Raw genomic sequence first — 13,489 nt, forward strand, 5'->3', positions numbered from 1 at the left:
AACCATTTTGAATTGTTCTATGCAGCAAACCACACTGGATTCATCTTTTTAAAATGCCCTTTAAAATCTGTTTTATCAATTCTCAAGTTATTCCTTGGTTAAGCTTTCTAATTATTATAACCTTCCCTGGTGCCTGCTGAACTGCAGATTGAAAATGAAGAGAAACATGGATCAAATAAAGGAACCCATTTCCTAAACCAAACTGGAAAAAACATCTGTTACTGCTGGGGGGGATGGGAGGAAATGGAGGAAAACTGTACAGAATTGCCTCATTAAACAGTAACCTCTTTGTGGGTGCATCACATGTAACAAATGGAGCTGTTCAAAGCTCTGGTATAAAGACAAATTAAAAAACAACTACACAAATCAGTGCTTGTCAATTTTTTTGTTTAGTATCAGGAAGAGGAGAGGAAATAATATATTGTTTAAAACATAAAATAGATTTTATTTCACTTTATCAAGACTTTGAGACTTTTCTTGCAAATATTACAGTTGCACACCTCTATAGCTTCTCATCTTTGGAATGTTGGGCTTAGGAGCAGTGGCGGAGCTTCATGCTCTGGCACTGGGGGGTGGAGAGCAGGCGGGGCTGGGGCTGGCGTGCGTCCTGGGGGCGTGGTGCACCGTCCGCAGGGGTGTGGCATGCGTCCTGGGGACGTGATGCATTGTCTGCGGGGGCGTAGTGCCCAGCGTGGGCAGGGGGGCAGCTGCAATGGCACCCCACCGGGATTGCACTGCCAGGGGCGGTGCGCTCCCCCCACACTCCTCTTCCTCTGCCAGTGCTTAGGAGGTGACCATTTGCTTATCTTATTCATGATTGTGGCATCCACTGAGATGCACAGACCAGACCCTCCTGGTTGTTCCATTGTCCACATAAGCCATGATGTGGCAAACAGGTGGTGGTACTTTTGTGTTGTGGTGCCCAACCTTTGGAATCCCTGCTGAAGTATGACAGGTGCTGTTACTAGTGTTTTGGCATCTGTTAAAGACCTACTTATTTAGCCAAGCATTTGCTGATCTGAATACCTAGCTTTTAATTATAGGGTTTTTTTCTAGTGTGGATTGCTGCATTTATAAATGGATTTAATTGCTGTTCTAGCATAGTCATAGCATGTTCATAGCATAGGGATGTGGGTGGCACTGTGGTCTAAACCACAGAGCCTAGGACTTGCTGATCGGAAGGTCGGCGGTTTGAATCCCCGCGACGGGGTGAGCTCCTGTTGCTCGGTCCCTGCTCCTGTCCACCTAGCAGTTCGAAAGCACATCAAAGTGCAAGTAGATAAATAGGTACCGCTCTGACGGGAAGGTAAACGGTGTTTCCCTGTGCTGCTCTGGTTCTCCAGAAGCGGCTTAGTCATGCTGGCCACATGACCCGGAAGCTGTACACCAGCTCCCTTGGCCAATAAAGCGAGATGAGCGCTGCAACCCCAGAGTCGGCCACGACTAGACCTAATGGTCAGGGATCGCTTTACCTTTACCTAGCATAGTCTATAAACCTCTCCCTGGAATTTATAGCAAGGCTGCCATACAAATATTAAAAAATAAAAAATAAAAATGCATTTGGGAATAAATGAACATGTCAAGTTCCAATCCAGCTAACATTAGTCATTTCTAAATCCTGTTGTAACCAATGGCACCAGTGTGTCACAAATCCCATTCCTTTCCATTGACCTTGAGGCCAAACTGTATGCAATGCTGTTCATGCAGTTGAGAGTTCTGTGAAACTAATTTAAAAGTCCATCCCTTTCTCTCCTCCACTCCTCCCGTTTGCATCAGGATAGTGGTAGAAGAGCTTTAATCATTTGTGTGTCACTGAGGTACCAAAACAGATTGGGAATCCTAGTTTCAACTGGATGGGAAAGGAGCTCTCATTAGAGCAAATTGCAGTCATTACTAGCTAAGGTGGATTGAAACTTGTGTGTTTACATCATCATAATTATTTGAAGCAGCAGCCAAATTTATTGTATGCAGATTATGTAGAAACCTGTTTTATTACCAGACCAGCAAAATGCCTGTCATTATATTTGCAAGGATCCCCAGGAAAGGTGCCAGACATCATACAATCAGGAAAGCAATGCCTTCCCTTATGGAGATCTTCTCTATTGAGGCTAGCCAGCTATAAGAACTCAGGTAAATAGAAGTAGAGCAGAATCATTAAATTTGTTTATTCAGCTGATTCAGCAGAAACTGTACAGGGTAAACAATACTTCCATCACTTGTTTAGTGTGACTGGGGACATATCTCACGATTTTTTGCATGTTGGTGATTAGATAGTTTCACATTCCAAGTTCTTTCTCAGTTAAGCACACCAATAAGAAAGGGAATGTTGCATGCCTGAATTTCAGTGTAAGCATACAAATTAGCATGGCTGGCTTGATAACATTTACTTGGAAGTAAGCCCCTTTCATTTATTTATATAGAGTTTTGTGAGTTATCTTTCTATAAAGTATTCAATACCTTCCTATATAAAATGTAAATAACCAATGAACTATTGAGTTTTAGCATGAAAAACAATCACTTTTGAGTTAGATCCAGACCAAGTGAGTTGAACCAGGTGGTCTAATTGAAATCAATGGACAAGTGAAATATTGCTTAAATCCTACTGATTTCAATGGGAACAATGTTCAAGTTTCCTTACACTTGATCTCATTTTAATTTCATATTCCAGGAAACCAAATTATTCATGCCATACTGCAAAGTTGTTGTTGTTGTTGTTGAAACCTAGCTCTCATTCCAGGCCATAAGCAGCTTTCCCCCAGTTTCTTCTTCAAAGATTGCAGAGGGAATGTCCAAACAGCAGAGTTCCCTTGAGTGTTAATTATTCTGTTTTCCAAACCCAGTGAGGCTTCTCCAGTCAGCACAGAAGTTTTGGGATATGTGATCATTTGTTTGGTCTTTGAAAGGAAATAAGACAGTGTAAAGATTTAACCACCCCCACAGAAACTTTAAAATTACAGTGCATACAAAATGAAACATTTTACCTTTGATGTTCTAAAATTGAAGAAAACTCTTCAGGTTCTAAAGAGCGTTGCTCAGAACCGCTGCCTTGGAAACAGGGCCAGACTTGGGGCTTGATGCCTTTGGGGCCTGCACTGGTTCTGCCCTGGGGGATAGAATTACCTGTGCTGGCAGTGGCTGCTGCTTTCTTTCAAAGCACACCTGATACCTTGGCCTTCCCTTTTCTTTTCTTCAGCCCCACATACCCATGTGGCTTTCAGCCAAAAAGGAATCCATGTGTTACATGGCTTGAATGATTATCCCAATTAACTAAAATTGCTTCCAATCTGTGTACTACTCCTTGAACTACTTTGTTCCCACAAAAGAGAATCTGGTGTTTCCAAGCTGTTCCTGATGGCAAACCTAATTTAGCCATAATATAATTTTCTTTGCTTCTGCCTATTTGGTTAATTAACAATGCAGTCTTGTATATGTCATTTGGAAGTAAGTCCCATTGTTTTCAATGTTGCTTCCTCCCAGTCTAGAATTGTAGCCTTAATAACAAGCAGTTATTAAAAACATAGCAGCCTTGGCAAGAGGGAAAGCGATGAGGGAGATAGCAATTCAAAGAAAACTCATCTCTTATTGGAATTATAACTACCAGCACACCACTTCTCTGAAAGTGTATTCATAACCAATCAAGACAAAATAACATCCATGCTGTTCCCTGCAGTATTTCTCTGTCATGATGCCCAAACTGTGGAACTCCTTGCCCCTGGAGTTCCCTGTCCCTTTCCTGAGGTGATTCTAAACACTGCCAAAACTGCAAAATTATCTCTGGCTACCTTGCTGTTCGGGACACGGGTGGCGCCGGTAGGAAGGTCGGCAGTTCGAATCCCAACGACGGGGTGAGCTCCCGTTGTTCGGTCCCAGCTCCTGCCAACCTAGCAGTTTGAAAGCACGTCAAAGTGGAAGTAGATAAATAGGGACCACTCTGGTGGGAAGGTAAACGGTGTTTCCGTGCGTTGCTCTGGTTTCGCCAGAAGCAGCTTAGTCATTCTGGCCACATGACCCAGAAAAACTGTCTGCAGACAAACGTCGGCTCCCTTGGCCAGTAAAGCGAGATGAGCGCTGCAACCCCAGAGTTGTCCGCAACTGGACTTAACTGTTAGGGGTCCTTTACCTTTACCTTGCTGTTCACTAAGGGTTTGAGACCCATCAACTACCCTCACTTGTTGTAATTGGCCAGTCGAAGCAATTTCCTTAAGTATGGCTGCTGTCACTTAGTGACAACTTCTAGGAGTCACAGGTGAGAGCTGAGTGCAGGGTGGGGACCAAAGGCAGACAAACTACCCAAGAAAGAGCATGGCATGTCCCCTACCAGAGGTACTACCTGTCCCCTAACACCCCACACATCCAGGACGGTTGGATGACACCTTGTATGCCTCCTTCCGGCAACTCCTGCAGCCAAGATGGTGTCAAATGTATTGCTCTGCTTTCTTTTGGACCACATCAGTGCGGCTGAGAGGGGGGTCATGTCATCTGCCCAGGCTTGCGTCCCTGGGAGGTCACTTTGCTATTGCTAATGAAGCGGTTTGACTTTAACCCCGGAGGCGCACTCCATTGTCTCTTGAGGCAGACAGATGCCAACAACCACCTTGCAGTGAGTAATTTTAACTGCTTTCCCTTTGGTTTTGAATTGCGTTATTGTAATTTTAAATATTTGCGATTATTTTTAATTGGCCAAACATAACATAATTATTTTTTCTTGGCTAACGTAACAATTATGAGTGGTATTCAACTCAGTTTAACTCAGAGTAGAGCCACTGAAATTAAAGGACCCAACTTGGTCACACCCATTAATTCTAATGGCTCTACTCTGAATAAAACTTAGTTGGAATACCACCCAATGTTAAAATAGGAAGGTAGGGTAGAAACCATTTTATAAATAAAATTTATGAGTGAGACTGTGGGCCAGTGTAAACAACAAAACAGAGTCTTCTTGAATTACTTTTAAAAATTATTATTTTTTAATGAAGAAATAATTCCATTCCAAAATATAGACACACAATTAAATAGTTTAATCACTTCAAAATATAACATGTCCCCAGTAGGTTTGAACACACGCACGCACACACAAAACAATACTTAACAACAATACAAAAAAACCCCATACAATAATAGTTCTGTTTACAATACCAATGAACAATGTAAAATTTGTAGTGTGAGTCTGTCTGGACTGGTGTGAAATAACAGTAGTTAAAAACATCAGACAGTAGCCTCAAGATGTAACTCTTCATACATTTTTGGTTCACAAGTAAGATGCCCTCTCTTCTCAGGACACAGCAGCGTGCTCGTTGTTCAAGGCTCCTTTCACTGAATTGAACCAACTTAACTGTTGCAACCTGAGGTTGCAGTATTTACAATAAATATCTACAGCAATTCCAAGAAACTAATAAAGATGGGAGAAGATGATTAAAGTAAAGGCAGACATCTGTGCTAAATAATGATGCAACATTTTGTCTCATGCATATAAGAAAATACATATTATCACAACAAAGGCCACACACCTTTTAATGCAGTTTTTAGTTAACATTACTACTTACAGAGAATCTATTCTCCATCTTTTCTTTCAACATTCAAGAATCATATTCCTCTTCACATTCTCATTCCTCTCTCTTAACTACCTTTCCACTGACAATCCACAACAGGAGTTTTTGGCTGCGGTAACTGGCCAGAATTTTTTTTATAAAAGGCCAGTTCAACCCTTTCTGTAACTTTAATGTTCACAATCCAAACAAAGTTAAACAAATAGATGAGGACTGAGTGGGCTAAAACATAGACCCATTTGGGACAAAACTTTCATCTGACCACTCTCCTACATGTGCATGTGTGTCGGTTTTGTGGGAGGTGATGCCTTCCAGTGTCACCCTCTAGGCATATTGTCCCACCAGACACCCACACCTGTGCATAATGTTTAAATGGGGCACCCACACATAAAATCCAACTCATGGAGGCCTGAACACCACATATAGAATCCAGGAATTGAAAATGTGGTCTGGTCACAGAATAACATCTGTGGAACTTTATCACATGTACATCTTTATTTAAAGATGCATTATAATGACTGATGGCCTTCGAGGTTGGTTGGTTGGATGGTAGCATTGGATAGATGGTGGCACTCCTGCTCCCTCCGCAACACATTCTGCAGAGAAACTGGAGGAAGTACTGTCCTTGCTGGGCCACTACCAGCTCAAAAGCTGGGTAATATTGTAAAACAAGGTTTTTCTTTGTGGAGAGGCAAATTAAAAAGTGCTTAATCTTAAAGTTCTGGAGCATAACAGGCCACCTAGAGCACTGCTTGGGGGTTATGTGCTGAAACCAGGCTGAGAGATTGAAGACGGCAATAGTGCTACATAAACCTTGAAATGTAAGACTCATGCATGGATCTTACATGCAATATAGGTGTGCAAATAAAATGTTTTAAAGCAACGTGGTTATTATCCCAACTGCAATTATGCGACTGGATTTGGGTCATTCAGACAGAGCTGTGTTCTGGTCCAGTTTGTCTCTCTTCAGGAAACACCTGACTGGAATCCTGAGCGACGTGTCAGCAAGATTTCTTAACACTGTAGTGGTTTTATCTGCTGAGTGCTAGGCACTAGTAGAGTTCTGGTTCCTGAGAGAAGGTTACAGGAGAGGTAAGTGGTCACAGGTTATGTATAACCTGTGATGAATCTACCTGTTGGCAGATATGAACAGGAGTAAGCATTATTTATTGCAAATGTTGGGTTAGGGAGTGTCTCTATGTAAACATATTTTATATTCTGCAGTTGTCTGACTCGTGTGATTTGACTACATAGAGACAATGCTGAAACATACACGAGGAGGAAGGTGGCCAGTGGTAGCAATGATTTCATGCATCTGTGAAAAGTACTAGTAATTATTTTTAACCCAAGTAAGTTTGTCCAATCCTTATTTCCAGTAGAATCAGAAGAGGGATTAAACTTCTAATTTAGACAAACTCTGTAGTAGCTCTTTGGGAGAAGCTTTGTTATGGTTAATGATAGGACATTTTCTACGATGTTTCCATGAAACATGGGATTTATAAAACTGACCCTTTCCCAAACTGACATCCACTATTAGAAATGCTGTGCCATTTATTCAAAACCTTAGTGGAACCCTAGAAATTTCCAGCTTACTTAATGTTTTATTCCTAGCTAAAATATCATTGGTGTGAGTTGCTACTGGCTAACTCAATGCATACCAATGGCTAGGAAATCTCATTGCAACTCCCCCCCCCCTTTATAATCCAGATGGATGCAAAGGCCAATGGTCTCTCTCCTCCCTGTTATATAGTTGAAATAGGATGTTAAGTGTTACTCAAAGAGACACCTTTGTAACTACATATAGTTAGTAGAAGGACTGTACTCCCCTCTGTGTTTTTCATAGATATACTTAGTATCCCCATTCAGTCCTGAAAGAAAGTCTCATTACACATTTCCAAGAATGCATGCAGAACATCTGGTGGCTGGCTAAGGCAATGCACATTCAGAAATTAAATAAAATAGTTGCAAGCGCACTTTTAAAGCCTGTACATTTAAAGCTGAAGGCCTCAACAAACAGGATATGAAGGATGGAGAAATGTGAAAGAACACATGCTTACTAAAGTTCTAAAACAGCTATTAAACAATACTATGAAAGATTATACGTTAACGTGAGTTAGTTTAGGGATTTTATGGCACCTGTGGTTTATAAACAGCTTTAGCAACGAGTATTTCAAAACATAGTTCACAGTTTTAAGAAGATCTGTGCTGATTTTAAAAACTAGATTCTATATCATTTGAATGTTGCCTTTTGTATATGATATCTATTTGAAAAGAAAATATTTACACTAACTTCTATGGCTGATTTGTTAGATTACTTTGAAAGAAAACATTCCTAAGTTATGTAGTAGCCCTAAATCATAGAGATACTTCTTAGTGCATTTTGTACAAGTCTTTTTTCGTTTCTTTTTTCTTTTTTGCAGAAAGACTGTAAAACAAATTGCAATCTAAGTCTGCAATCCTGCAGCTGGACATGTGCATTGAAGTCCCACAGATACTGGCGGGATTCAGCACATATAGCTGGCTGGAGGATTGCAGCCATAGTCTAGCGTCTGGGCTATAAATATGTACACTCAGGAGTATATTCATTCAGTGTTAAATGCATCATTTGTAGCTTTTAAAATTTCCTCTGTGGAAAAACAATGTACAGTGTAGGAAAGTGTTCTAAAATCTCAAACTATTCAGAAATCAAACTCCTAATATAAACAGTATATTAATATTGTCATTGTAAACTGAAGAGGTTCAACATTATGTGCAAAGGGCTTAAGTGTTTTGTTAGTACTGCCATTAACTGTAATAACGGCATTTTGTTTCAGCCTGTGTTCTTCACCAGTAATGAGCCATGTTACATAGAATGTAGCTGATATAAGTTAGCTTTAAATAAAAAGTCTTTTTTTCTCTTCAAAACAAACACCTACAAACTACAACTGGTAGAACAAAAATACTGTGCTACAGTCTTCAAAACTAGTTGGTTATCTTATGTCAGAGGGGCTGCATGTGTTGTTGTTCTGCTTCTTCCGTGAAGCTGGCAGCCAGGCTCTCTCTGTCATCAGTCTGAGTGCAGCTCTCCTCCTCCTCCTCCTCCTCCTCCTTTCTTCTGTCACTTTCATTGTCCATTTGACTGCAGCTTTCCTGTCAATATATATAATATACTGTCAAGCTTGCATAATGCATATTTGCAGTGCAGGGGGAGGGGAAGACTTATTAAAAATACACAGCCCTTCTCTGATCCATGACATACATGGAGTTCCTGCGCGCACACACACACGCGCACACACACCTACACACACACAAAATTTAAGGACGGTATCCTGCTTTTCAAAGGCAGCCCCACATACAATGCATTGCAGTAGATAAATGGGTTGTGCATGGATAAATGTAGCCTGGCTCTCTCTGTTCAGAGACTTTGACGAGACTTAAATTTGACAATTTTTTAATAGATTGGGCCATGCAACTGAATTTTGGACTCGTGAAATTAATTTTAAGCTTCCTGAAACAGAGAAAAGTGTGTATTTGTTTTACATTATAAGCCACAAAGTGATGTTAAGCAAACCTTTTGGAATAATCTTATGTTGCTATTGGTACAATTATTTTTTAAAAGAATGTTAGAATTTATCCTTCAGTATAAAAGGTGCCTGGTGTAATGCAGGATAAAGTACAGTATAAAAACACAACCTTGCAGGTTATTTTTTTTAAAACAAATTCTGCCATAAGCAATCACCAACTGTATCTTTGCCACCTAAAATCTTGTAACACTATTTACATAATGTTTTGAAAAGTATAGCAAGCTGTTGCTGGCATATGATGGATAACACATTTTAACAAATCATAGTAGTGGCCAGTTTGATTGAATCCAGATGGCACATTTCTAAACTGAAATCAGTTGAATCTAAATATGAACAATGGTATTGGGCTGGGTTCCATATCATTCATCTTGTTACTTAGGGACAGTACATTTGATATCCTGGGGTGACAGTTTTACCTTAACAATATGATACACTCCTCTTCAGGTTGGTAACTTTACCAGTACTGCTCAGCAAGCATAGGTTGTGACTTAGCACTTATAATATACAGGTGGAGTAAAAGCATGGAGGTGTACAAGAACATATTGAGCTGTACACATTGCTCGAGTTCTGCTGCGGAAATGCTAGTTTCTATAGAAACTATCATTTCTATAATTTCTGTAATACGCACAACTACCACGTGGAAATAGTCAGTATGTGGGAGAGCCAGTGTGCTGCAATGAACAGAATGTTGGTTTAGGACTTGAAAGATCCAGCTTCAAGTTGCCACTCAGCTATTAAGCTCATTGGGTGGCCTTGCACCAGTCCCCAACTCTCAGCCTAACCTATCTCACAAGGGTCTTTTTGAAGGGAAAGGAGGAGGGGTGTACTGTGCATAACACCTTCCGCTCTTTGAAGGACAGGTGGGCTAGAAATAAAAGCACCTTTGAAAGCAGCACATTAAAACCTGCAAATTAGAGAATTATAACTGGGGATAATTCTGAGTGATGGCTTGAATTGACTAGTTAATGCATGTAGCAACCCGCAAGGTTGCGCATGTGTTTTAGATGGTACTTAAATTTAAAAGTGCCAGCTTTCAGATGAAATCATTCCACTAGACTAGGTATTCCTAAACTATGGTCTGTGGGCCATTTTCATTTAGATGCTGATATTAAATATCCATATTGATTTTTAATTTCATTTTAATTGCCTTTTTTCTTTCTTATATTCTATGGAATGCAAACTGTAATGCAATGCAATACAATACAAGAAAGAAAAGAAGTACTAAAAATACTATTAACATTCATATAACATTTAACACAGCTGTTACAATTGCTACAACAGGAACAAAAATCATTAAGTGATCCACCGAAACCATCAACAATTTTCAAGTGGTCGGGGGGGGGGGGGGCAGAGTTTGAGCACCTCTGTACTAGACTAAAGGTCAGAAACTGGCAGTGCATGGGTTCAGTCTGGTCCTTGAGGGGTGCCATAGGTTCCAAAACTGCTAGCCTCTCTCAGTTTCTTAAGGGAGAGGAAAAATGTGGGAGGCAGACTCTTGGTGTGGAGAAACTGAAGTACACAAGCAAACACAGAAACTCATCTTCACTTAAGCCCCTGCTTGCCTTGCCAGTTGCATTACAAAGTAAAAAAGCAAGAGAATAGGAACGAGAGACCCACAGGAACATGCCAGCAATAGGAGGATCTAGCAGTAGGAGAACTAGTGCTACACTCTAGTCTTTGTGCCCAATTCTAGGTAGCGGAAAGGAGAGGAGGGAAGAGAAGGATGTCTGAATTTGGCAACAGTCCACTTTGGGCTTGAACAGTTCTCTCCTTCACACAGAACAAGTTCATCCTGCCTGTAAAACCACCTGCTGACCAGAGATCTAGACTAACATAATACTTACTTGAGAGGAGAGTGATACTAGTTACTCATCCTTGCAAGCTGACCTATGAATAAAAAGAGAGTGAAAACTGAAGATGTGAGCAGCCAAACTAGTGCAGCATTCTGGAGACAGCAGTGGACAAGAAAGGTGAGCGAGTGTTCATGAGCAGTAACACTACACATTTATAAGGAAGGAGGTTTGCATGCCAGGTGATCCTGTAAGAAGGCTGCTGTTCTTCTGAATAAAAAGGTCATTTACTACAAGCAGCAGAGCAGAGAGGAAAGGAATACTCTCTTCTAATTCTTGTGCCTAGACCTTCTATAGTTCAGTGCCTTGTAGTATAAAAGGAATGTGATTTCTTTGACAGGCAAGGTTCATGTAAGTTCAAACCAGTCAACTGTTCATTTATAAAGTAATTTTCTATGCACATATACAGTGGTGAATGTAAATTTATAGGGCTCTGAAGCTTGAACCAGCATTGAGGTCTAGGTAACTATTGTTATCTTCTTCAATGGGGTTGTTTCACGACAGATCATCATATCTTTACAACATCCACTCTCAAACTCTGGGATTGTTGAAATATGTACAACAAAAAATTAATCAAATTGAGTCTACTAGACCCACAATTTTCAAACAATGCAGACTAAAGTTTCTTCTGGGGTCCCTCTGGGATCAGGGGCCCTGAATCTTAAGCTTCAATTGGTTTCATAGCAGCTCTGCCCTGGCACATGTGCCTGGAACACTATCTTCAAGGGATCTAACTAGGCCAAGGACTGCATCCTATGATACAATCCTTTCCTTGATTTATGCCTGGTGGGTAACAAGAGGATTTCTATGAACTATCTTATGCCAGGAGTCAGGGTAAGGATGGGTTGCTTTCACTGTAATCCCTGGGATATGGCACCAGCTGCACTGGAAGAAGCAGCGTGGTCTGTTCCTGACAATGTGCTCATAATGTGATGCTATCACAGTTTTTGTGCTATCATTCCATGGCGATTGCTTTATGCGATGCATAGTTACAGCCATGTCGGGAGCAATGTTATAATTAGTAGGTAGCAACAGAGTTGCTAGGGGAAAATAGGAAACATAAGCAGCAGCCTTACACAGAGTCAGGCCATTGGTCCATTGAGATCAATATTATCATTGCACTGACTGGTAGCAGCAGCTCTTCAGGGTTTCAGGCAGGAGTCTTCCCTAGCCTTACCTGGATATGCCAGGGATTGATATTGGGACTGTCTGCATGCAAACCAGTGCTCTACCACTGGTATCTTCCCGGTGGGGGAGTGGCCATGGCGACAGTGCCTCTTTCGTACTGCTATGGCTGCATTTTTTTACAGTGCTGGGAGGGGCACAGGATTCCAACTAGCTCCACTTTGGCATAGTGGCAATCATTTTACAGGTTGGATCGGTCAGTTGGTTAGAACATAGTGCCGACAACGCCAAGGTTGCAGGTTTGATTCCCTTAAAGGACAGCTGCATGTTCCAGCAGTGCAAGGGGTAGGACAAGGTGGTCCTCATGGTCTCTTCCAACTCTATGATTCTATGAGATATCTTCTATGAGAAGTGATATGCAAGGAATATACATCTGCTACTTAGATGTTTTGGTAACTTGAACATATCTTTACCTAGACCACAGGACTGGACTACCTGTCTGCTGATCCTTTTTTCATTTATTTGTTTGTATGCCTGCATGACGACTCTTGAGATTCACTTTTATGATAATAGCCCCTTAATGCAGAAGGGCCACAGCCTAACTTTCTTTGAATGAAATAACATATAGAGCTGGTTTCCATATGCATATCATCACTTCGTTTCTCATTACTTCATTACTCAAAACTTGATTGCGTTGCTCCATTGAGCACATTCTTTGAGCTGGCGATGGATAACATGGAAGGTCAACCTTCAGAGATTAAATCAGTGATGGCTCATTTACACATGCAAATCTTCACTCTATTCTCCAGCTAATAAGTGCCAAATATGCACACGTGAGCCAAGCACCACTCTATTGCAAATCAGTAAAAACGGTTGGCAAAGCACATTGTTGACAGAGAATGCTATTAGCATTTGTGATGCATCAACTAACAGCCTGTTGAGGTTAATGTCAGCCTTGTTCAGTTCAGTACCTACAGCACTTCCTGATTACTCACACATAGAAACATGAATGAATATAATACTAGTTGGAATCTGACGCCTCAGCTCTACAGAGAACACATTTGAGATCCAACCGAAATAGAATCCAGCACAGTGTCATTTGTGGATTCTAATTTTACCTAGATACTTTGCTGAGCTCTCTTTTTTATTTTTACCTGATAAGCTTCATCCTGCAGCTTTTGTTTCAAATATTCCTCCATCTTGAGCTCATGCTCTAGCTGGCGAACAGAGTCATTTTCATAGTTCTCATCATCTGCTCTAACGTAAGGGTCTCCATCTTCTGTAACCCTAAAGACAATTATTAATAAACAGCTTCCTAAAATTTAAAAAATGCTAACATTCAGAACTCATTGCGTTTTCCTCATGAACTCAGAAAGGCAAGTCCTGTTTTGTGTATTTCTTAAAA

The 13,489-nt window shown here is 40.8% G+C and overlaps 1 protein-coding gene across 25 annotated transcripts in view; it reads right to left on the bottom strand.

Moving 5' to 3' along the window:
• Positions 1-4,944: 4,944 nt before the first annotated feature.
• DTNA (dystrobrevin alpha) overlaps positions 4,945-13,489 on the bottom strand; it is a 186,259-nt gene continuing 177,714 nt past the window's right edge. For 16 of the 25 annotated variants that reach the window (XM_077933046.1, XM_077933047.1, XM_077933048.1 and 13 more), the window contains 2 exons: positions 13,239-13,371; positions 4,945-8,675 (listed from right to left, as the gene is read on the bottom strand). In XM_077933046.1, coding sequence (XP_077789172.1) covers positions 8,526-8,675; positions 13,239-13,371 — 283 coding nt within the window. In that variant the 3' untranslated portion in view covers positions 4,945-8,525. Of the gene's footprint in view, positions 8,676-10,953; positions 10,997-13,238; positions 13,372-13,489 lie in introns of all 25 variants that reach the window. The other 9 variants (XM_028737032.2, XM_028737054.2, XM_028737043.2 and 6 more) reach the window with 2 other exon arrangements.

Source organism: Podarcis muralis, chromosome 8 (assembly GCF_964188315.1).
Source record: "Podarcis muralis chromosome 8, rPodMur119.hap1.1, whole genome shotgun sequence".
Classification (NCBI taxonomy): domain Eukaryota; kingdom Metazoa; phylum Chordata; class Lepidosauria; order Squamata; family Lacertidae; genus Podarcis; species Podarcis muralis.